Source organism: Salmo salar, chromosome ssa10 (assembly GCF_905237065.1).
Source record: "Salmo salar chromosome ssa10, Ssal_v3.1, whole genome shotgun sequence".
NCBI classification, from domain to species: domain Eukaryota; kingdom Metazoa; phylum Chordata; class Actinopteri; order Salmoniformes; family Salmonidae; genus Salmo; species Salmo salar.
This window is the reverse complement of record NC_059451.1, coordinates 24,381,960-24,407,798: the sequence shown is the minus strand read 5'-3', so window position 1 is coordinate 24,407,798 and position 25,839 is coordinate 24,381,960. Positions and strand designations below refer to the sequence as shown.

The window sequence follows — 25,839 nt, the reverse complement described above, 5'->3', positions numbered from 1 at the left end:
TCTCCTTCACAGTGTTTTATTTTGGGTCACCATGTGCTTTTGGGCGACCCAGATTAGAAACATAATTGATAAAATGAGGTGCTGAACAACATCAGAGCTCTCCTCCTTGTCTACTGCAACACAAACAGCAACATCCATATTATATGGAATTACGCTAAACAGATTTGACATCAGCCACCATGTCAACACCATGTGACACATTTCGACCCGACTTGGTAATCCTAATATTGAGCTCCCCTTAGTTATCACTGGTCCACTTACCACAGCTTGAAGTGGACCAGTAACACAGAATAGAGTGAGGTCTGTTCCTGCAGCCAGCAGCCATCCCCATGGTGCATACTGGTGGCCAGCGAGCTCCATCTGCTAGAGACCCTATGCTTAGCAGCATGGCCAGCGGCTGCACAGGCCCAGGCCCTGCCTCCTGCCTCCCAGCTCTGCCCTGCTTGGCAAGATCAAAGGGAGGCCACGGCCAGCGGCTCCGTAGCCTACATTACAGGCAGGGGATCTCCATAATTAATTAATACAGCATACAGTAGCACAATACTGTGTGGGTGAGCTGAGAAGGGAGAGAGAGGGAGCCAGCTAGATCATGAGGACAGAAAATCCTTAAAGGGATACTTCGGGAATTTTGGCAATGAGGCCCTATATCTATTTCCCCAGAGTCCGATGAACTCTGACTCTGGGGAAGTACACAAAGGGCCTCCTTGCCAAAATCCCGAAGTATCCCTTTAAGGATAGATTGAGAGGCTTCTTTTCGCCGGTGACATAAAATGTGTGATTTGAGTGCTCCGATTGAAGAGCAGAGTTAGCCCCCTGATATTGATGTGGTATTTTCCTCGCAGGCTGAGGCGGACGGCTCTGCAGGAAGGCTATGATCAGAATTTGAGCTAATCAACAGCACAACACAGAGACACACACAGTCATTTCAAATCTAAATGCAAAGTAGGGCTCTTACTCCCCCTGACCTTGCCTTTATGCTCTCCCTCCTTGCTGCTCCCAGAACAGAACAGAGACACATCTGAAGCCTGCCGCAATGATAGCCCAGTCCAACACCATCCATCACCTAGCCTCGGCTCAGCCCCTGAAAGGCTGCGATGCGTCTCTGTTCGGTTCTGGGAGGAGAGCTAGCAGGGACCTGATGATGGCAGCGGGTAGAGAGAGTGGCTGCTGAGGTGCCAGCCTGGCCCCAGATCAACAGGCCGATGAGGGTCAAAGCAAAGCCTCCTCTGTTCAGCTCTGTGTTATCTCCAGCATTAAGGGCCTACCTGCTGCTGCCTGAGAGACCTGCTGGGGCCAGCAGGAGCAAGCAGCACTCAACTCACCTCTCCAGAGAAGCTGGATGGTTATGGCTTCAGATGCAGAGGTTCTCAGACTAAAGGGATGCTTTACTGGCTTCAATAGGTACCTGATTAGAAGCCTGACATCAACCCACCCATATTTCCCACCATGATTATCAAGTGAATTTCTGCCTCTGGTCAAACTAAAGCTGATAGAAATCTCCATAATGAAAAACGAACAAAGACAGAAAGGTAGGTAGCGTTTTCAGAGTGCAACTCATAAATAAACATTCCTTTACGAAATATAAAATGCTTAGTGAAATACATACCTAACTACTCAAGAAGTCAACTGGCAAGAGGCCATGAAGTTGGTACATATTTCTTCATCTAATTGAAACCTCTCCATTTCACATGTCTTCATTCCCAGTCCCACCCATATGGAGCGATTTCAGTGCCAACATAAATTGTATTTGAATTATTTTGTATTAGGATATTGAATTAGAATTTCATATTTAAAATTTGTAATGGACAAATTGAATCATTGAATTTATAATTTGAACTTGCATTTCATGATTTGGAACTTAATTGAATATTGCATTCACTTTAAAATTCTATTTAAATTCAATTCAATATTCAAATTCAACATTTATAGAGGCCTATTCAGTTTCAATACGGTAGATATTGCATTCATTGTCTGTGTATCAAGTTCACAAACTATCATTTCAAGTTCGGCAAAGTTTCATATATTCAACTTCTCAGATGCATTCAGATTCAGGTTTCAAATTCAGATTCAAAACCAGAGACTACAAACATGCTGATACTTTGCCAGCCAGGAAAGGGAGAGGAGAACAGATAGAATCAAACGCTGACTGTGGTAAACAGAAACTTATGGTGGATTCTGAAGCCAATGTGGCATGTTGAATTTATTTGGCTCTAGCATTTGAACCGTTTTGGCTATGAGTTATTATGACCCCATTCCTGAAAGCTAAGACTCCGGAGCCTTCTGTTCCCCTCTATGATGATTACAGGCTACATTAGAAGGCAGTGTCACAAAAAACTAAATTTGACCCACATAAGAATATAGTTTCAAATGCCCTGACATAGCCCTTCTAATGATACCCTTTCCACTCCCTATTTCATTTTGCTCTTGTGACTGACTGGGTTCCTACCAGGTCTCCTGCATGTCACAAGACTCTGTTAGCCCACTTAGCTAAAGCCTATAGGGAGAAGTTCAGGAAGTTAATGTAAAGGACAACCCGCTGCTTGCTTAACAAGTAAAGCTTCCCCCTGATTCAGCTCATACCAAGACTCGAACTCAGGATCTCTGCCTCGTAAACACACGTGACCACCATCCTTAAGCATTCTAATCCACCACGCTACTGAAAAAGGCCTTCGTCAATTACGCAAGGCGTGACACTTCAGGCCGATGAGTGAGTTTCACAGATCCGCATGTGTTACTTTCACCCCCTTAACTTACTCCACAGCGACCTCAGTGGTTGAACCAGCTCAACTGTAGATCTGAGTCCAGTCGCACCATTGTAAAGGACGTCATGCCTGAAATGCGAGACGCGCTGGTCCATTTTTAGTCCATTTTTAGCCCAACTAGTCTAACAAGTTTGTTTTGTGCGCAAAATTATAATTATCTGGCTAATAATGGGGGCCTCAAGGAAACAATGGGCAAGTGTGGAGGCCTGGAGGAAAAGAACGGGTCGGTGTGGAGGCCTGGAGGAAAAGAACGGGTCGGTGTGGAGGCCTGGAGGAAAAGAACGGGTCGGTGTGGAGGCCTGGAGGAAAAGAACGGGTCGGTGTGGAGGCCTGGAGGAAAAGAACGGGTCGGTGTGGAGGCCTGGAGGAAAAGAACGGGTCGGTGTGGAGGCCTGGAGGAAAAGAACGGGTCGGTGTGGAGGCCTGGAGGAAAAGAACGGGTCGGTGTGGAGGCCTGGAGGAAAAGAACGGGTCGGTGTGGAGGCCTGGAGGAAAAGAACGGGTCGGTGTGGAGGCCTGGAGGAAAAGAACGGGTCGGTGTGGAGGCCTGGAAGAAAATAACGGGTCGGTGTGGAGGCCTGGAGGAAAATAATGGGTCGGTGTGGAGGCCTGGAGGAAAAGAACGGTCGGTGTGGAGGCCTGGAGGAAAAGAACGGTCGGTGTGGAGGCCTGGAGGAAAATAACGGGTCGGTGTGGAGGCCTGGAGGAAAAGAACGGTCGGTGTGGAGGCCTGGAGGAAAAGAACGGTCGGTGTGGAGGCCTGGAGGAAAAGAACGGGTCGGTGTGGAGGCCTGGAGGAAAAGAACGGTCGGTGTGGAGGCCTGGAAGAAAATAACGGGTCGGTGTGGAGGCCTGGAGGAAAATAATGGGTCGGTGTGGAGGCCTGGCGGAAAAGAATGGTCCGGTGTGTTAGAAATGCCAGGGCTATGGGCCTCCTGAGTGGTGCAGCGGTTTAAGGCACTGCATCGCAGTGCAAGAGGCGTCACTACAGATCCGGGTTCGATCCCGGGCTGTATTGCAGCCGGCCGCAACCGAGAGACCCCTGAGGTGGCACACAACTGACCCATTGTCGTCCGGATTAGGGGAGAGTTTGGCCGGCTGGGATGTCCTTGTCGCATCGCACTCTAGCGACTCCTTGTGGCAGCCGGTACACCAGCTGTACGGTGTTTCCTCTGACACATTGGTGCGGCTGGCTTCCAGGTTAAGCGAGCAGTGTGTCAAGAAGCAGTGCGGCTTGGTCATGATTCGGAGAACGCACGCTTCTCGACCTTCGCCTCTCCAGAGTCTGTACGGGAGTTGCAGCGATGGGACAAGACAATAACTACTAATTGGATATTACAAAAAGGGGTAAGAAGTAAATAAATGCCAGGGATGATTTTTGGTCCCACTCCGATGGCTGGTTTGAAGTCTCTGGCATGGGTAGTCATTATAAGATTATTGGTCCTGTGACTTGGATGGGTCTCTTCAGGGAGGAGGTCAAAGGGGGGTGAAGTGTAACACAGGTGGTTCGGGGACGACACTCGTGTGATGAGTAACTTGTCTGAGACATGAAAAGTTGCATTGTCTGGTGCACAGGAGACCTGGGTTACAACCCCATCAGTTAAACTAACACGTCTTCATCTCTCAGCCAAGGTTGCTCATCACATAGCCTCACGAGCGACCTGATCCCACGAGCTTACATGAATGGTTCGCTACACATAGTAATCAGTCTGGTAATTACGAGGCTAACACAGTGGGCTTACACAGTGGGCTAACACAGTCTTGTGACATGCAGGAGACATGCAATATTCATTCAATTCAGTTTCAAATCATGAAATATAAAGTTCAATTTACAAATTCAATGACTCAATTTGTGCATTAACAATTCCCAAATATTACATTCAAATCCAATATCCTAATACAAATTATAAAATTCAAATACAATTTTTGTTGCCACTGAAATCGCGCCATACGCCCAGACCGCTATGACTCACTACTCTCTCACACAGCAAATAGCAAATCTGGATACAGAAACACAACATCAAATGAGCATTCATACACCTCTCCTATAGCATTTTCATATAGCCTGATTGGTTTCGAACCAACTATTGAATAGGAGCTTATGGCATTACAACTTTTACTTTGAGAAGGTTAGAACGCAATTAGAGAACAAGTGTCAATGTGGAATTTTACTTCCACTATCATCATTATGTTCAAAATGTTACATAGGGTATTCCATACAACGTTAAATAGAAAACCTGGCAATTTCTGGGGCAGTTTTACCTTTTATAAACATCTTTGCCCTTTTATAAACATCATGGTCATTCGATAAGTCTTTCTAAGGTCATTGATGTCATTGCTGTTAACATCTTGGACTATCCCATATCCTATGATTCTACCAAGATGAATACAAGCGATTGTATCATTGTATAAAAACGTGGTTTTAAAAAAACCTGACAAACACCAGTCAGAAGTGACTTTTAGCCAAGTGGCTCATGATCAAAATAAATATTTTCGAAACATTCGATTTGAAGAGTCATGAGAGTCCAATTACGTTACAGTATCTTTATAATGATACATTATGCATCCAATCAATTGTTGTTGTTTTTTACTCTCAAAAGCATTAGCTGGCAGCTTTGCAAACTGAGTACAGTTTTTCTAAAGTAATTAGCAATTAAAGTGACTACTTAACAAAAATAACAAGTAAAGCACAATCTATATTTCTGATAATGTAATAATATAACATTCACCAAAATCCAGTTACAGTTAGAGATGTTGGCAGCAAGCTCAGCTCAAAAACGTTATTCGTTGTATGCTAACGTTACGGAATTCTACATTGTCTCCTGTCATGCTACTGAAGTCGGCATTATGCAGTTCCTCGTGCTAGTTATAAACCAAGCTATTTTTCAGGACGTAGCCAAAATAATGGATCATTACCTGTATGTATTTTATGGAAAACCTTTAGAGTACATTTTCCATCCTGAGTCATTCACCTGTCCAGCACCGGCCGTACGGTGAAGCCTGCCCAAAGTGATTTGATAGTAGGCACTAGGGCAGTGACACAAATTCTCTGGGCAGATTTCAGTGTGCGCGCAAATTCCCACCCATCTCTATCTCTATTGGTTGACATACTTTTCAATCAAGCCTAGGGGGAAGAATGTGTTGTAGGCATAGCAACCATTTGGAGGCAGGTCTTCTAGAATTTCTATGCGCCAATTGGATTACATTTTTTATTTTTTATTTTAACGATAACGCCCACCTGTTAGTTTGAGGCTGTATTTGCCAATGTGGGCTTCAATCAATAAGACTGACGTTTTGAAAGCCAGATTAAAGATGGCATCCTTAATTGAAACAATAACAAAGCAGTTACCGTGCCTGTGTTCTAGTAAATAGTTTTGGTAAAGAGCTGAGGGTTGGGCCTGGAGAACCACTCTCCAATTCAAAGTGAAACCTATGTGTGCAAGGACTGACCATCCATGATATCACAATTATAGTTTTAATCATGTTTCGAGGCTATACACTTGGCCCCCTTCCCCAATACTTGTGTAAATATTTTAACAGAAATTATGTATTACACTTGAGCTAAAAGGTTTCTTCTATTCTGCCATTTACTTTATGTTTGTATTCTAATTTTTTACTATTTGTTGTAGTTGTTGCATTGAAAGAGAAGGAACCTTAAGGTAAGGATTTAGTTGGATGATGTATACCATGCATATTCTGTACATGAGACTAATAAAACTTTAAACTATACAGTGTTTGTTTACATATAATTTGTTCACAAATATTGGAGCATAACACGCTCATATTCTGGGTTCTAATGGAGTATGACAGTTGAACTAAGTTCATGAGGCATTTATAAGTTATACTCTTCAAGAACCAATGGGTAAATATCATTAATTTATACATCAAAACATTTATGTAGAAATCAAATCAAATTTATTTATATAGCCCTTCTTCCATCAGCTGATATCTCAAAGTGCTGTACAGAAACCCAGCCTAAAACCCCAAACAGCAAATAATGCAGGTGTAGAAGCACGGTGGCTAGGAAAAACTCCCTAGAAAGGCCAAAACCTAGGAAGAAACCTAGAGAGGAACCAGGCTATGAGGGGTGGCCAGTCCTGTTCTGGCTGTGCCGGGTGGAGATTATAACAGAACATGGCCAAGATGTTCAAATGTTCATACAGTGAGGGAAAAAAGTATTTGATCCCCTGCTGATTTTGTACATTTGCCCACTGACAAAGAAATGATCAGTCTATAATTTTAATGGTAGGTTTATTTGAACAGTGAGAGACAGAATAACAACAAAAAAATCCAGAAAAACGCATATCAAAAATGTTATAAAATTATTTGCATTTTAATGAGGGAAATAAGTATTTGACCCCTCTGCAAAACATGACTTAGTACTTGGTGGCAAAACCCTTGTTGGCAATCACAGAGGTCAGACGTTTCTTGTAGTTGGCCACCAGGTTTGCACACATCTCAGGAGGGATTTTGTCCCACTCCTCTTTGCAGATCTTCTCCAAGTCATTAAGGTTTCGAGGTTGACGTTTGCCAACTCGAACCTTCAGCTCCCTCCACAGATTTTCTATGGGATTAAGGTCTGGAGACTGGCTAGGCCACTCCAGGGCCTTAATGTGCTTCTTCTTGAGCCACTCCTTTGTTGCCTTGGCTGTGTGTTTTGGGTCATTGTCATGCTGGAATACCCATCCACGACCCATTTTCAATGCCCTTGCTGAGTGAAGGAGGTTCTCACCCAAGATTTGACGGTACATGGCCCCGTCCATCGTCCCTTTGATGCGGTGAAGTTGTCCTGTCCCCTTAGCAGAAAAACACCCCAAAGCATAACGTTTCCACCTCCATGTTTGACAGTGGGGATGGTGTTCTTGGGGTCATAGGCAGCATTCCTCCTCCTCCATTTTAGTCATTTAGCAGAAGCTCTTATCCAGAGCAACTTACAGTACTGAATGCATACATTTGATTTCATACATGTTTTTTTTTCTTTTTTTTTCTTTCTCCGTACTGGCCCCCTGTGGGAATCGAACCCGCAACCCTGGCATTGCAAACACAATGCTCTACCAACTGAGCCACCGGGAAGACCGAACACAGCGAGTTGAGTTGATGCCAAAGAGCTCCATTTTGGTCTCATCTGACCACAACACTTTCACCCAGTTGTCCTCTGAATCATTCAGATGTTCATTGGCAAACTTCAGACGGGCATGTATATGTGCTTTCTTGAGCAGGGGGACCTTGCGGGCACTGCAGGATTTCAGTCCTTCACGGCGTAGTGTGTTACCAATTGTTTTCTTGGTGACTATGGTCCCAGCTGCCTTGAGATCATTGACAAGATCCTCCCGTGTAGTTCTGGGCTGATTCCTCACCGTTCTCATGATCATTGCAACTCCATGAGGTGAGATCTTGCATGGAGCCCCAGGCCGAGGGAGATTGACAGTTCTTTTGTGTTTCTTCCATTTGCGACTAATCGCACCAACTGTTGTCACCTTCTCACCAAGCTGCTTGGCGATGGTCTTGTAGCCCATTCCAGCCTTGTGTAGGTCTACAATCTTGTCCCTGACATCCTTGGAGAGCTCTTTGGTCTTGGCCATGGTGGAGAGTTTGGAATCTGATTGATTGATTGCTTCTGTGGACAGGTGTCTTTTATACAGGTAACAAACTGAGATTAGGAGCACTCCCTTTAAGAGTGTGCTCCTAATCTCAGCTCATTACCTGTATAAAAGACACCTGGGAGCCAGAAATCTTTCTGATTGAGAGGAGGTCAAATACTTATTTCCCTCATTAAAATGCAAATCAATTTATAACATTTTTGACATGCGTTTTTCTGGATTTTTTTGTTGTTATTCTGTCTCTCACTGTTCAAATAAACCTACCATTCAAATTATAGACTGATCATTTCTTTGTCAGTGGGCAAACTTACAAAATCAGCAGGGGATCAAATACTTTCTTCCCTCACTGTAAATGACCAGCCTGGTCAAATAATAATAATCACAGTAGTTGTCGAGGGTGCAACAAGTCAGCACCTCAAGAGTAAATGTCAGTTGGCTTTTCATAGCCCATCATTGAGAGTATCTCTACCACTCCTGCTGTCTCTAAAGAGTTGAAAACAGCAGGTCTGGAACAGGTAGTACATCCGGTGAACAGGTCAGGGTTCCATAGCCGCAGGCAGAACAGTTGAAACTGGAGCAGCAGCATGGCCAGGTGGACTGGGGACAGCAAGGAGTCATCATGCCAGGTAGTCCTGAGGCATGGTCCTAGGGCTCAGGTCCTCCGAGAGAGAGAAAGAAAGAGAGAATTAGAGAGAGCATACTTAAATTCACATGGGACACCGGATAAGACAGGAGAAATACTCCAGATATAACAGACTGACCCTAGCCCCCCGACACATAAACTACTGCAGCATAAATACTGGAGACTGAGACAGGAGGGGTCAAGAGACACTGTGGCCCCATCCGATGATACCCCCGGACAGGGCCAAACAGGTAGGATATAACCCCACCCACTTTGCCAAAGCACAGCCCCCACACCACTCGAGGGATATCTTCAACCACCAACTTTCCATCCTGAGACAAGGCCGAGTATAGCCCACAAAGATCTCCGCCACGGCACAACCCAAGGGGGGGCGCCAACCCAGACAGGAAGACCACGTCAGTGACTCAACCCACTCAAGTGATGCACCCACCCCTAGGGATGGCATTCTAGCTTTAAAGGGGGTTTAGTCATATATTAACAACATTTCCTAGATAACATGTCTGATAATTCAAGGTGATAAAACAACATGTAAAACACAAACTTTTTATTTTCCCCCTTCCTTCCCTTTGACATACTGTACTTTCCTCATAAATAAAGCTACATACTAATAGATTTATACAAAAGAAACATCCAAAGGTGGTCTTCTCAATCATTACCGTTCTTACCCCAAAGAATATTGAGTCATGTAACAAAAACACACATAGGGACGAAGGGGAGACTGCTTGTATTCAGTATGAAGATTGTCCATGGACTGCATAGGAGCCACTGACCTACTGGACATTTGGGTGACAAAAGACCAAAGGGGGCATTATTTACACACTTTCTACAGGTGTAAACATGGGGCAAAACACAGCATCATGGTTTCATGTCACGCCAATGATAAAGCAGTCGTCTGTTGCTGTGGTCATTGTTCTGCAGGGACAGGGAAGGGGTGTGGTGGGGTAAGTCAGTGTTGGGGATGGTGGTGATGGTGAGGCTCAAGGTCTAGTCAGGGTCAGGGTGGCTTTTGCGGTGGTGAGCGGTCAGGTTGTAATTCTTCTCAAAGCGCCGGCCGCAGACCTCACAAGGGAACTGGTAACCAGTGTTGCCAACAAAGTTTCAGGGGAAGTTGCAAGAGGCAGGTTGATTTGTTGCTAAAAGTTGCTAAATAACGTTGTGATGTCATTGCGTGATGACGTCATTACGTAATAACGTAAAACTGCGTCATTACGTAGAATACACAATAACGTTCCTCAAACTGACTGGCCATCTCGGCAAAAAATATGATTTGACATTTGTTAGTTTAGATTTGTTTGTTTATTATCATATATTTTTATTTGTAAAAGTAATAAACACATTTTATATGATCACATTTTTATTTTTAAACACAACACATTGAATTATTGAACAATTACACATTATTGAACAATTTTATTACATTTTATTTATTTTCTTTTTAACTAGTAAACCTACACATTCTGAACAATTATAGTTTCAAGCAGTGTATTGGTAGTTAGTTAACATGCTAGCTAACTGATCAACAATTCAAGGTACAAGCTAATAACAAGGTATATATGCTATCTTATTGAAAAAGCAACTTAACTCAAATAATGATGTATGCGCTAGGCATCTCTCTCCAGCTCTCTCCAGGTTGTTGTGCTGCTTGGCTGGCTAGCTGCTCAATGGTTTCCTCCAGATATTGCCACTGTTTTCGCACACACTGCAGTACACACTGCCACCATCAGCTGTGCGGAAATCCTCTTCATCTTCACTGTCCAACTGCATTGTCACAGAGCTGGAACCAGCAGTAGAGGATGGAGTGGCCTTAAAGCTGTATGCTGCTGTGGTGCCAAACTGCTGCAGAACTTCACTTGGTAGTTGATGCTGGTAACAGGTATCACAGAATCTGAAAAGGCAGCTTTGCAAGCCATACCTAAATGGTCACATGCTAGCAGCGAACAATGCTCGGCAGTGGCCATTGCCATAGTAGCTTCTGCGCTTTTGCAGTTATCCACTTTTTTAACCAACTGTGGTAATGTAGACTGCGTTGTGGGGTTGTACGGTTTTGATTTATTTATATGCTTTGCTGTAACACTGTTTTTTGATGTCATACATTTTTGCAGGCATATCTGATTTGCAGTACGCACAGTATGCCAGACAATCATCCCCAATTACTGGCTTCAACCAACCTTTAAATTCAGGTACAGACTCCCACTCTTTTCTGTACTTCTGGCTGTACAATTTTGATTGAGACATGTTGATTGATGTTGTAAGTTCTGTTCAAGATCAAACATTTGTGACCAACTATATTCATTGGGTTTGTCTCGTCGAACGCATACTACTGCTGCTGCAGTCAGCCAACAATGATTTGCAATTTGCTGAAATTGCTGCTGGCTGTGCACGAGCTGAGCACCTGCTGCTGACGTCACTCATAATGCACTTTTGCAGCCAGGTACGTGTGTTGTGACTGAGTGTGTGACAGAGAAAATCGTTTTTGTGTCATTTAGAAGGAAAATGTGTGCATTTTAGCGTTTGAGTTACTTTTCTAAAGTTTCTAAAAGTTCCAAATACATTTTTAAAAGTAGCTACATTTGTTGCTAGGTGCTGTTTGAAAAAAAAGTTGCCAGGGTAGTCTGAAAAGTTGCTAAATCTACCAACAAAATTGCTAAGTTGGCATCACTGCTGGTAACTGCTCTCAGCGTTGTGCTTCTTCATGTGCCAGTTGAGTGAGGCCTTCTGGCGGCAGGTGAAGCCACATACCTCACACCTGGTAGAGAGGGAGAGGGATGAACACTCATAAGGATCACTACAGATATACAGAAATAGTGTCATATAAAATTATTCCCCCCCCCCCCACCTTTATTTAACCAGGTAGGCAAGTTGAGAACAAGTTCTCATTTACAATTGCGACCTGGCCAAGGTAAAGCAAAGCAGTTCAACACATACAACAACACAGAGTTACACATGGAGTAAAACAAACATACAGTCAATAATACAGTAGAAAAATAAGTCTATATAGAATGTGAGCAAATGAGGTGAGATAAGGGAGGTAAAGGCAAAAAAGCCCATGGTGGCAAAGTAAACACAATATAGCAAGTAAAACACTGGAATGGTAGATTTGTAGTGGAAGAAAGTGCAAAGTAGAAATAGAAAATGGGGTGCAAAGGAGCAAAATAAATAAATAAATGAATGAAGTAGGGGAAGAGGTGGTTGTTTGGGCTAAATTATAGATGGGCTATGTACAGGTGCAGTGATCTGTGAGCTGCTCTGACAGCTGGTGCTTAAAGCTAGTGAGGGAGATAAGTGTTTCCAGTTTCAGAGATTTTTGTAGTTCGTTCCAGTCATTGGCAGCAGAGAACTGGAAGAAGAGACGGCCAAAGGAGGAATTGGTTTTGGGGGTGACCAGAGAGATATACCTGTTGGAGCGCGTGCTACAGGTGGGTGCTGCTACGGTGACCAGTGAGCTGAGATAAGGGGGGACTTTACCTAGCAGGGTCTTGTAGATGACCTGGAGCCAGTGGGTTTGGCAACGAGTATGAAGCGAGGGCCGGCCAACGAGAGCGTACAGGTCGCAGTGGTGGGTAGTATATGGAGCTTTGGTGACAAAACGGATGGCACTGTGATAGACTGCATCCACTTTATTGAGTAGGGTATTGAAGGCAATTTTGTAAATGACATCGCCGAAGTCGAGGATCGGTAGGATGGTTAGTTTTACAAGGGTATGTTTGGCAGCATGAGTGAAGGATGCTTTGTTGCGAAATGGGAAGCCAATTCTAGATTTAACTTTGGATTGGAGATGTGAGTCTGGAAGGAGAGCTTACAGTCTAACCAGACACCTAGGTATTTGTAGTTGTCCACATATTCTAAGTAAGAACCGTCCAGAGTAGTGATGCTGGACAGGCGGGCAGGTGCGGGCAGCGATCGGTTGAAGAGCATATATTTAGTTTTACTTGTATTTAAGAGCAGTTGGAGGCCACGGAAGGAGAGTTGTATGGCATTGAAGCTCGTCTGGAGGGTTGTTAACACAGTGTCCAAAGAAGGGCCAGAAGTATACAGAATGGTGTCGTGTGCGTAGAGGTGGATCAGAGACTCACCAGCAGCAAGAGCGACATCATTGATGTATACAGAGAAAATAGTTGGCCCAAGAATTGAACCCTGTGGCACCCCCATAGAGACTACCAGAGGCCCGGACAACAGGCCCTCCGATTTGACACATTGAACTCTAGCAGAGAAGTAGTTTGTGAACCAGGCGAGGCAATCATTTGAGAAACCAAGGCTATTGAGTCTGCCGATGAGGATGTGGTGATTGACAGAGTCGAAAGCCTTGGCCAGGTCAATGAATACGGCAGCACAGTATTGTTTCTTATCGATGGCGGTTACGATATGGTTTAGGACCTTGAGCGTGGCTGAGGTGCACCCATGACCAGCTCTGAAACCAGATTGCATAGCGGAGAAGGTGTGGTGGGATTCGAAATGGTCGGTAATTTGTTTGTTGACTTGGCTTTTGAAGACCTTAGAAAGGCAGGGTAGGATAGATATAGGTCTGTAGCAGTTTGGGTCAAGAGTGTCCCCTCCTTTGAAGAGGGGGATGACAGCAGCTGCTTTCCAATCTTTTGGAATCTCAGATGACACGAAAGAGAGGTTGAACAGGCTAGTAATAGAGGTTGCAACAATTTCGGCAGATAATTTTAGAAAGAAAGGGTCCAGATTGTCTAGCCCGGCTGATTTGTAGGGTCCAGAATTTGCAACTCAGCTGACTGGATTTGGGAGAAGGAGAAATGGGGAAGGCTTGGGCGAGTAGCTGTGGGGGGTGCAGTGCTGTTGACCACGGTAGGGGTAGCCAGGTGGAAAGCATGGCCAGCCGTAGAAAAATGCTTATTGAAATTCTGAATTATAGTGGATTTATCGGAGGTGACAGAGTTTCCTATCCTCAGTGCAGTGGGCAGCTGGGAGGAGGTGTTCTTATTCTCCATGGACTTTACAGTGTCCCAGAACTTTTTTGAGTTTGTGTTGCAGGAAGCAAATTTCTGCTTGAAAAAGCTAGCCTTGGCTTTTCTAACTGCCTGTGTATATTGGTTTCTAACTTCCCTGAAAAGTTGCATATCACGGAGGCTGTTCAATGCTAATGCAGAACGCCACAGGATGTTTTTGTGCTGGTTAAGGGCAGTCAGGTCTGGAGAGAACCGAGGGCTATATCTGTTCCTGGTTCTAAATTTCTTGAATGGGGCATGCTCATTTAAGATGGTGAGGAAGGCATTTAAAAAAAATAACCAGGCATCCTCTACTGACGGGATGAGGTCAATATCCTTCCAGGATTCCCAGGCCAGGTCGATTAGAAAGGCTTGCTCACTGAAATGTTTCAGGGAGCGTTTGACAGTGATGAGTGGAGGTCGTTTGACCGCTGACCCATTACGGATGCAGGCAATGAGGCAGTGATCGCTGAGATCTTGGTTGAAAACAGCAGAGGTGTATTTAGAGGGCAAGTTGGTTAGGATGATATCTATGAGGGTGCCCGTGTTTACGGCTTTGGGGTGGTACCTGGTAGGTTCCTTGATAATTTGTGTGAGATTGAGGTCATCAAGCTTAGATTGTAGAATGGCTGGGGTGTTAAGCATGTCCCAGTTTAGGTCACCTAGCAGCACGAGCTCTGAAGATAGATGGGGGGCAATCAGTTCACATATGGTGTCCAGAGCACAGCTGGGGGCAGAGGGTGGACTATAGCAGGTGGCAACGGCGAGAGACTTGTTTTTAGAGAGATGGATTTTTAAATGTAGAAGTTCAAATTGTTTGGGTACAGACCTGGATAGTAGGACAGAACTCTGCAGGCTATCTCTGCAGTAGATTGCAACACCGCCCCCTTTGGCCGTTCTATCTTGTCTGAAAATGTTGTGGTTAGGGATGAAGATCTCAGAGTTTTTGGTGGACTTCCTAAGCCAGGATTCAGACACGGCTAGGACATCCGGGTTGGCAGAGTGAGCTAAAGCAGTGAATAAAACAAAATTAGGGAGAAGGCTTCTAATGTTAACATGCATGAAACCAAGGCTATTACGGTTACAGAAGTCATCAAAAGAGAGAGCCTGGGGAATAGGAGTGGAGCTAGGCACTGTAGGGCCTGGATTCACCGCTATATCACCAGAGGAACAGAGGAGGTGTAGGATAAGGGTATGGCTAAAAGCTATGAGAATTGGTCGTCTATGACATCCAGAATAGAGAGTAAAAGGAGCAGGTTACTGGGGGCGATAAAATAGCTTCAAGGTATAATGTACAGACAAAGGTATGGTAGGATGTGAATACAGTGGAGGTAAACTTAGGCATTGAGTGATGATGAGAGAGATATTGTCTCTAGAAACATCATTGAAACCAGAAGATGTCATAGCATGTGTGGGTGGTGGAACGGAAAGGTTAGATAAGGTATAATGAGCAGGGTTAGAGGCTCTACAGTGAAATAAGCCAATAAACACTAACCAGAACAGCAATGGACAAGGCATATTGACATTAAGGAGAGGCATGCTTAGCCGAGTGATCATAAGGATCCCGTGAGATTCAGACAGCTAGCAGGGCCATAGGTAGCAAGCTGGCAGAAGATGGAAGGAGGTCTGTTTTTAGCCAACTCGTGCGTTTCCATCTGTAGATTAGTGGGGTTCCGTGTGGTAGGGGGGACCTGTCCAATTGGCAAAATAGTTATAGTTATAGTGGCCCAAGAAAATTGTCCGATAGACCTATTCAGATAGCAGCCGATAAGACAGCTAACGATTAGTGGACCGCAGATGGGCGTTCAGGTTACGTCGCGACGGAGGGGCCAGTTGGATAACTCCCTCGGGCAGATAACGTCGGTAGTCCAGTCATGAAGGCCCGATGGGGCTCCGCATCGGCAGTAAAACGGGTCCGGATAAGTGATTGTAGCCCAGGAGTGGCTGTTGGAACTCTTCAGCTGGCTAGCTCCGGAATAATTGATGTTAGCTCCAGGACCGACGTTAGCCAATAGTCACTCGGGTAGCAGCTAGCTAGCTGCAAGATCCAGCTGTAAATGTCCAGAGCCTGCGGTAGAAATCCGGGGATATGGAGAGAAAATAGGTCCGGTATGCTCCGGTCTGAGTCGCGCTGTACAAAACTGCAGATAGCTTTTCGAGTTAAGGGATAGCTGATGACCGCCAACCGTTGTAGAAGTCCTAATAATAGTGTTACTACTCTATAATGTGTGACAAACACTATGACAGAGAATACTCACTGTATCGGTTTCTCTCCGGTGTGGATGCGGCGGTGGATGAGAAGGTGACTGTTGGTGCGGAAAGCCCGGGCACAGAACTCACAGATGAAGTCCCTCTGGTCTCAATACACAAAAGCCAGAGAGAGTGATTACATACAGTACCAGGTTCAGAGCATCTGTGGTTGCTCTGTACTGTATATGAAAATGCTAGGGACCTGAGTTCTTCCTGACTCTGCGACTGAAGAAACACAGAGCCCTACAAATAGCTACTCAGACAATCATTATTTCAGCATAATGAGCAGAAGCAAAGGATGATAATAAAGAATCCTAGAAGTGAAATGTTGAGCCTCACTGCTGTGCAGCTTCTCATGCTCTTTCAGGTGCTTCTTGAAGTTGAAGGACTTCCCACAGGGAGTGTGAGAGCAGATGAACGTCCTCTGGTGGAAGTGCTGGTACTTCATATGATGCTGAATTAAGTGTGAGATGAGATAGATTGGAGTTTTGTGTATTTTACCTTAATCGGTAAGTGGTCATCTTCAGCTATACTGCTGAACTCACATTGAGGTACTGCCGAGAGGAGAAGATCTTCCCACAGCCATCAAACTCACAAGGCAAGATTGCTTTGGGTGTTGTTTTTCTGGGAACATTAAATTGGGATGACAATAAACAGATGTAAATATACAAGTGAGATATACATACAGTGGGGGGAAAAGTATTTGATCCCCTGCTGATTTTGTACGTTTGCCCACTGACAAAGAAAGGATCAGTCTATAATTTTAATGGTAGGTTTATTTCAACAGTGAGAGACAGAATAACAACAAAAATATCCAGAAAAACGCAGAAATGTTATAAATTGATTTGCATTTTAATGAGGGAAATAAGTATTTGACCCCCTCTCAATCAGAAAGATTTCTGGATCCCAGGTGTTTTTTATACAGGTAACGAGCTGAGATTAGGAGCACACTCTTAAAGGGAGTGCTCCTAACCACAGCTTGTTACCTGTATAAAAGACACCTGTCCACAGAAGCAATCAATCAATCAGATTCCAAACTCTCAACCATGGCCAAGACCAAAGAGCTCTCCAAGGATGTGAGGGACAACATTGTAGACCTATACAAGGCTGTAATGGGCTACAAGATCATTGCCAAGCAGCTTGGTGAGAAGTTGACAACATTTAGTGAGATTATTCGCAAATGGAAGAAACACAAAAGAACTGTCAATATCCCTCGGCCTGGGGCTTCATGCAAGATCTCACCTCGTGGAGTTGCTATGATCATGAGAACGGTGAGGAATCAGCCCAGAACTACACAGGAGGATCTTGTCAATTATCTCAAGGCAGCTGGGACCATAGTCACCAAGAAAACAATTGGTAACACACTGCTCCATGAAGGACTGAAATCCTGCAGCGCCCGCAAGGTCCCCCTGCTCAAGAATACATATACATGCCCATCTGAAGTTTGCCAATGAACATCTGAATGATTCAGAGACCAAAACGGAGGTCTTTGACATCAACTCAACTCGCCGTGTTTGGAGGAGGAAGAATGCTGCCTATGACCCCAAGAACACCATCTCCACCGTCAAACATGGAGGTGGAAACATTATGCTTTGGGGGTGTTTTTCTGCTAAGGGGACAGGACAACTTCACCGCATCAAAGGGACGATGGACGGGGTCATGTACCGTCAAATCTTGGGTGAGAACCTCCTTCCCTCAGCCAGGGCATTGAATGACAATGACCCAAAACACACGGCCAAGGCAACAAAGGAGTGGCTCAAGAAGAAGCACATTAAGGTCCTGGAGTGGCCTAGCCAGTCTCTAGACCTTAATCCCATAGAAAATATGTGGAGGGAGCTGAAGGTTCGAGTTGCCAGACGTCAGCCTCGAAACCTTAATGACTTGGAGAAGATCTGCAAAGAGGAGTGGGACAAAATCCCTCCTGAGATGTGTGCAAACCTGGTGGCCAACTACAAGAAATGTCTGACCTCTGTGATTGCCAACAAGGGTTTTGCCACCAAGTACTAAGTCATGTTTTGCAGAGGGGTCAAATACTTATTTCCCTCATTAAAATGCAAATCATTTTATAACATTTTTTATATGCGTTTTTCTGGATTTTTTTTGTTGTTATTCTGTCTCTCACTGTTCACATAAACCTACTATTAAAATTATAGACTGATCATTTCTTTGTAAGTGGGCAAACGTACAAAATCTGCAGGGGATCAAATACCTTTTTCCCCCACTGTAAATTAGTAATAAACAGTATTCTACATAATAACTTTTAAGTGACAATGCACAAACCTTTTCTTTTTGCTGACAATCTGAGAAACATTGTCGGCTGGCTCCGGTCTATAAAATCCAAACCAAATGAAAGAAAATGTATTACATTTATTGCACAGCATGTGGTGATAAGAATTCTTTGAACCATGTTCGCTTTCATGACTTTCATCTCAATAATCTTTTACTTGAAAATACATTTAATGGTTTTAATCATATAATCCAATCTGGCAAATTAAGGAAGTGTGAGAAAATACCATCAAAAGCCACCTTCTCCTTGTCCCCAACTTAATGTATCTCTCTCTGGCCGCGTTTACACAGGCAGCCCTATTCTGATATTTTTTCCTCTAATTACCCTTTTGACCAATCACAAAGATATTTTCAAATCTGATCAGAAATGATCTGATTGGTAAAAAAATATCAATTTGTGAGAAAAAAAATCAGAATTGGGCAGCCTGTATAAACGCAACCTCTGACTGAACTGCTTTACTCTGTGTCACCCTTCAGGTTCTCGTGTACTACAGTTACATCACTATGAAGTTCAACAAAGTGCTCATACATTTTTCCAACATGTTCATTCACATGTATTTCCTTCTTAGATGATTAAACTGTGCAATTAAAACCTGCCGGGTGAAGGGACATCCTTCTCTCCAATGACGTTGTCTGGGTTGTCTGGCTCCTTATCATCGTCATGATCATTACATTCCATAGGCAGCCGCCTATGAAAACTTAGATCACCATGAGGTTGGGTTGATTATGATTTGAACAACAAATACATCCAAGGAATTGTGCATGAAGCAAACTATTCAACTTTACCAATCCTCCAATGACTGCAAGGACTCTGCTGGCATTGTGTCACTTCCTGCCACTGACCCTTCCTGTGCATTCTCACTTCCTGGATGTGAACAAACAACATAGTGATGTTGAGTCAACACTGGCATTTCAGAACTAATCAGGAAATTCAAATTCATATTTCTTAATGAACCTCTTGAGTTGCTCTCTCCAGAGTTTAGGGTTGCCAGGTCCATCGTCTCCTCTCCTGGCTGCTGTGCCTCCTCTTGGGTCACCACAGACCTTGCTCCACCACGAGCCCTAGTCCTCCTCACAGTAAGACGACCCCTCCCTGTGACACTCTCCTTCTTGGGCTCCTTTGCTCCTCCCCTCCCTTTGGACATAGTTGGACCTGCAGGGGTAATATCCCCCTCCACAATCTCTCCTTCCCTTTCTACTGCCCCCCTCTCTTCATCACACCCACTCTGACTAGGTTGCCATGAAAGCAGATGCCCTCCCTCACAGACATAGTGCAGACACAGTTCTGCCTCTAACACATCCGAGGGTTCTCTCATTTCCTTCCCTCGAGCACATGGGGAGAGGCCCTCCTCTGGAGAGCTACAGTCCTTCGCACCTGTCTGAGGTGGTAAGTGCTTTGGGCCTGTTCTCTGCTTCACTGCCTCTCCCTTTGACTGGCTCCCCTCTGTGTCAGCTGCCTGCTTCTCTCTGGCAGTGTCAGATTGGAGGGTTGGTGGGAAGGGGCACTGTTGCCCGTGGGTGTGGACCAATAGGACGAGGCGATGCAGAGATTCTCTTGATGTCACCAAGGCAGTCGAATCCCCTTTCATTTTGTCTAGTGGACCAAGACCAAACACACGTTTACATCATCATTCAAAAAACACAGGCTTTGTTCATACATATTCACATGAATGAAACTGTAAACTGTATGTTATGGGAACAGGTCTTTACCTGAGCATTTGGCACACACTTTAGAAAAATAGCTGAAGAGAAGAGAGTGAAAAGAAATGTAACAAAATGAATAATAGCCAACATCATATTACTCCAATGTTATAGTTGTGTAATAAAGATGAGCCATGAAGATTGTGTGCTGTTTGTTACCAGTGCCACCACCAGCCCAGTCTGGTCTGAGGCCTTACCTCTGCAGTAGGTAGTTGGCGAGCTCAGAGTGCAGAGAGAATCCCAGGTGGTTTTTCAGCTGATCCCAGCTCTGCAGGCATGACCCCAGACGCACACGAGACTTACTCCGCCGAGCATCCAGCTCCCTGCGCCTCTGCTGTCTGATGGTGTCTGGAGTAGACTCCGACACCACGGTCAAAGGGTCATTCATCTGCTCCATCAGCCTTGGTATAGACAACAAGAAAGAGGGAGTTTTACTAAATATCTCAATGTTAACTTCACACTGGCCATTATCATTTTTGAAATACCATAAAATGTCTTTGAGTGTCAAAATATGACAGCTGAAATTATTTCCCCCGTCATTTGACACCTAATAAAACAGAAGAGCTGTTCAGAATGAGAGGGTAAACTGAAATGTGTGAAACGCTCAAGACTACATTCATGTGATAATGTATTTTTGAAGATCACTGTGTAAATATATGTGTCGTTTTATTTTACATTTGCTAATTCTAAAAGAGGGGTCCACCTCACCTCGTTATGTTTAGTTGACTCAGTCTTGTAAATTCTAAGGGGTCCCACCCGCCATGATTCTGTTGCCCTTTTAAGATCTAAGACGCAAACCCTGGTAGTAGATTCCAATCGACTACTGTCTGTACGATTGTGGAGTGATGTTGCCGCTAAAAGACTAATAATACTGGTAAACTATAACAAATCACACTGCCTTTCATTCATCACTCTACTCAAAGCTCTATCAATAACTACAATTGAATAGGGAGAAATATAAACAGGAACAGAGGAAGTGGGAGGTGGCAAATTCTCTTCCCATGAACCACCACGGCAAATGTGTTACATTATAATCAGAAAGGAAGAGTTGAAGCGAGACGGATAAGTGGGCCAAAATCGGTAGCAGGTGGCGATTTTTTTCGTTTTTTTCGCTCACTAAGCGAGCGGGTTTTGTATGGAGGTCAATGAGAGAATGTCGAATGTAGTTAACAAAACATTGAAAGGATTATTTGCTACGTGTGGCTTAATTGATGATCGAATATAAGTTTCGTAATGACTAGGTTATTACCAGTGTACCGATATAAGTAGGACACGTGATATCACGGAAACTTTGAGAAAAAAAAACATTTATATCGGAGTTGTGCCTGGTCGTCAATAGTTACCAAAGTCATAAACCTAGCCTATTTCTACAATTTATTTTCTTAACATGTGATTTGAAACCTAACCTTAACCACACTGCTAGCCCTACGCCAAACCTTAACCTTAAATGAAGACCAAAAAGCACATTTTATGATAGCAAATTTGGACTTTGTGTTTGTGGTATCTAGTGGAAAACGTTGTGCTTGTAGGTCACCCGCATATCTGCCCTCTCATTGGCTAGAATGGTCCCATCTGATCTTGCCTTACATTTTTCAAGAAAATGGGCTCGTTGAGTGGTAAGGTGAAAGCAACTGACTGTAGACGAAAGTCGAGGAGGAAAGTTGGGGGAGGTGTATCTGCGACAGCAAAAAGTCGGACACTGATGTAGTTTCCAACTCCCATATCACACACACATAAATTGAACATATATGTGTGTACATTGTACAATGAATTGGTGAGAGAGCCTCAAATATAACATTCATAAATGTTTACATTTCTACTGTATACACGATTTGCGTGAATTGCGGCAGAGTTGGTCTCTATTTCAGTCATGTCTTTGGGCACGTCCTTGGTCGTGTGGGTCAAACAAAAACACCCTAAATGATTGGTTGACAATAGAGTCTCCCACAATGCAGGCGATGGCTACAGCATGAAGTTGCAACTGCAGAAACTTGCAGTCCACTGCTGTAAGGCTTGGGCGTTGTAGCAGAGGAATCAGACGCAGGAAGCAGCGATATAGGGTCATGGCTTTTAATGAGCCCAACGGCGAAAACACAAGCCACCCCAAACAGCAATCTGAGCGCACACAAAACAAAGTGCCCCAAACACAGGGGACAAACACAGTGGGCGCAAACACAGTCGGCGCAAAACACAGTCGGTGTGTACACAAGCAATACAATCAGAGAAACAATCCCGCACAAAGAGCAGACGGGCCTACTGGCTAATATAGCCCCGCTAATCAATCCAACACAGAACAGGTGCAAACAATAACGGAAAGGGGAAAACAAAAGGGAATCAATGGCAGCTAGTAGGCCGGTGACGACGACCGCCGAGCGCCACCCGAGCAGGAGGGGGAGCCACCTTCGGTGGGAGTCGTGACAACTGCAGTCAAAACGTCATTACCTTTGATAACATGGTTTTTGTAAAGTTCATGCAGTCGACATGTAGGCGCAAATCGGATAATTTTAATCCTCATAATGCAACACACTTTGAAAGGTGGTGACCAACGATGGTCACTGACTTGACAAAACTGATCCACTCGACCGTAGCCATTTATTTTCATTGTTAGAGCAGCCATTAGTATTTATTTTATTTAACCTTTATTTAACTAGGCAAGTCAGTTAAGAACAAATTCTTATTTACAATGACAGCCTTCTCTGGCCAAAACCTAACCAGGACGACGCTGGGCTAATTGTGCGCCGCCCTATGGGTATCTGGTCAATATAGTGGATAATCTGTGTTATAACTGTTCCCTCGTTTCAGAAATTATTCATTTGTTTTTTTGTGTATTGAAACATTGTAATCTCATAATGTAACATTGTCGTAGGCTACAGATTATTTAATCTTCTGTAAAACACACATTTCTAGAATAATACCCCTAATTTGCTCCACGGGCAGTGTACTACTATGGCTGACCATGTAAAACACATCTCACTGCATCTGTCCGGTGTATGTGAAAAATAAAACATTTCATTTTTTTGGGGGGGGGGAGAACTCAGGTTCTCAACTTAATGTTGTGAGTTAGAATAGTAGAATACGGCCAGTTTTGTGGCCAGTTATCTAAACTTGTTATCATGCTCTCTTCGAGGCAAGCAACACTGAAGTATGCACGAGAGCACCAGCTGTTTTGGATGACTGTGTGATAACGCTGTCGGTAGCCGATGTGACCAAGACCTTTAAACAGGTCAACATTCACAAAGCCGCGGGGCCAGATGAATTACCAGGACGTGTACTGAAAGCATGCGTGGACAAACTAGCAAGTGCCTTCACTGACATTTTCAACATCTCCCTGACTGATCCTGTAATACCTACATGTTTCAAGCAGACCACCATAGTCTCTGTGCCCAAGGAAGTGAAGGTAACCTGCCTAAATGATTACCGCCCCGTAGTACTCATGTCGGTAGCCATGAAGTGATTTGAAAGGCTGGTCATGGCTCACATCAACAGCATCCAGCTGGATACCCTAGACCCACTCCAATTCGCATACCACCCCAACAGATCCACAGATGACGCAATCTCAATCGCACTCAACACTGCCCTTTCCCACCTGGACAAAGGGAATGCTGTTTATTGACTACAGCTCAGCGTTCAACACCATAGTGCCCACAAAGCTCATCACTAAGCTAAGGACCCTGGGACTAAATACCTCCCTCTAGAACTGGATCCTGACGGGCCGCCCCCAGGTGGTAAGGGTAGGCAACAACACATCTGCCACGCTGATCCTCAACACTGGGGCCCATCAGGGGTGTGTACTTAGTCCCCTCCTGTACTCCCTGTTCACCCACGTCTGCGTGGCCAAACACGACTCCAACACCATCATTAAGTTTGCTGATGACACAACAGTGGTAGGCCTGATCACCGACAACAATGAGACAGCCTATAGGAAGGAGGTCAGAGAACTGGTAGTGTGGTGCCAGGACAACGACCTCTCCCTCAATGGGAGCAAGACAAAGGAGCTGATCGTGGACTACAGGAAAAGGTGGGCCGAACAGGCCCCCATTATTATCAACGGGGCTGTAGTGGAACGGGTTGAGAGTTTCAAGTTCCTTGGTGTCCACATCACCAACAACCTATCATGGTCCAAACACACCAAGACAGTCGTGAAGAGGGCATGACAAAACCTTTTCCCCCTCAGGATACAAAAAAGATTTGGCATGGGTCCTCAGGTCCTCAAAAAGTTCTACAGCTGCACCATCGAGAGCAGCCTGACCAGTTGCATCACCGCCTGGTATGGCAACTGCTCGGCATCTGACCGTAAGGCGCTACAGAGGGTAGTGCGTACGGCCCAGTACGTCACTGGGGCCAAGCTTCCTGCAATCCAGGACCTATATAATAGGCGGTGTCAGAGGAAAGCCCATAAAATTGTCAGAGACTCCAGTCACCCAAGTCATAGACTGTTTTCTCTGCTACCGCACGGCAAGCGTACCGGAGCACCAAGTCTAGGACCAAAAGGCTCCTTAACAGCTTCTACCCCCAAGCCAGTAGACTGCTGAACAATTAATCAAATGGCCACCGGACTATTACATTGACCCCCCTCCATTTGTTTTGTACACTGCTGCTACTCGCTGTTTTTATTATTTATGCATTGTCACTTCACCCCTACCTACATGTACAAATTACCTCTAACCTGTACCCCCGCACACTGACTCGGTACCAGTACCCCCTGTATATAAACTCGTTATTGTGTTACTTTTTATATATTTTTTACTTTAGTTTATTTGTTAAATATTTTCTTAACTCTTCATGAACTGCACTGTTGGTTAATAAGGGCTTGAAAGTAAGCATTTGACGGTAAGGTCTACACTTGTTTTATTCAGCGCATGTGACAAATCAATTTTGATTTGATTTGAATTGAATTACCTGCTGGGATGTGGGTATGCAGACCTCGAGCAACTCATGATGAGTTCAGATTTTTTGTGGCCCCTACCCCAATCAAAGTTGCCCATCCCTGATATAAATGGATATGAAATGCATTATGATGTCATAATAAAGTAATGACGCTCACAAAATGAACTCATTATGTCATCACACAATTACACTGTAATAATGTCATTATATATTACATTTACATTACATTTAAGTCATTTAGCAGATTATATTATATATAGCAGACATTATATTGGGATGTCATGATGTCAACAATTTATGGCATTATGTAATCAATATGCAATAATCTATGTTGTCATAAATATGTCTACTGAAAAACCTTCCCATTATGTTATCATATTGAACTATTATGAAGTGGAACAATCTATTCACCTATGTTACACCATTATTAAGCACAACTATCTTATAGTTAAATAAACTTTGAATCTTTCCCTATTCAATTTTCAGATAAGGGGGACTGCTCTCTCACCTTTCTTATTGATAGTTGACCATTTAACCCATATATCATCAGCATTTAGAAGATAGTGGTTGATAAAACATGTATGTACATACAACCTGAGCTTTGTATAACTACTCACCAGGTCATGAATTGACCTTTAACATGTTTTATTATGAACATAGTAGAAATATGAGTAGAGATGAGTAGAAACATGAGAAACATGAGTAGAAATATCTTAGAAGGTATCCAGTGTCTTCAGGAAGGTAGCAGTGCACTCAGAGAA

At 44.1% G+C, this 25,839-nt stretch overlaps 2 protein-coding genes across 4 annotated transcripts in view; both read right to left on the bottom strand.

Moving 5' to 3' along the window:
* The window catches only part of LOC106613838 (F-BAR domain only protein 1), a 41,179-nt gene extending 35,350 nt beyond the window's left edge, over window positions 1-5,829 (bottom strand). The window contains exon 1 of the mRNA XM_045688608.1: window positions 5,679-5,829. The gene's annotated coding sequence lies outside the window, so the exon portion shown is untranslated. The remainder of the gene's footprint in view (window positions 1-5,678) is intronic.
* A 3,670-nt stretch (window positions 5,830-9,499) lies between these two features.
* Window positions 9,500-25,172, bottom strand: znf692 (zinc finger protein 692). Of its 3 annotated transcripts, XR_006756922.1 has the most exons (12): window positions 25,091-25,172; window positions 20,389-20,592; window positions 20,201-20,232; window positions 19,446-20,084; window positions 19,277-19,355; window positions 19,084-19,188; window positions 18,485-18,532; window positions 16,750-16,828; window positions 16,544-16,658; window positions 16,213-16,312; window positions 14,784-14,961; window positions 9,500-11,751 (listed from the first exon to the last, which is right to left on the bottom strand). XR_006756922.1 is itself a non-coding variant. In XM_014216491.2 (11 exons), exons 1-11 carry the CDS (start codon window positions 25,126-25,128, stop codon window positions 11,661-11,663), a joined length of 1,530 nt encoding a protein of 509 aa, XP_014071966.2. In that variant the 5' UTR covers window positions 25,129-25,172; the 3' UTR covers window positions 9,500-11,660. The 3 variants fall into 3 exon arrangements, 2 of the variants coding, with proteins under 2 accessions (XP_014071966.2, XP_014071965.2); XM_014216491.2 differs by lacking the exon at window positions 14,784-14,961; XM_014216490.2 differs by lacking the exons at window positions 14,784-14,961; window positions 25,091-25,172 and adding an exon at window positions 20,900-21,193.
* Window positions 25,173-25,839: the final 667 nt, after the last annotated feature.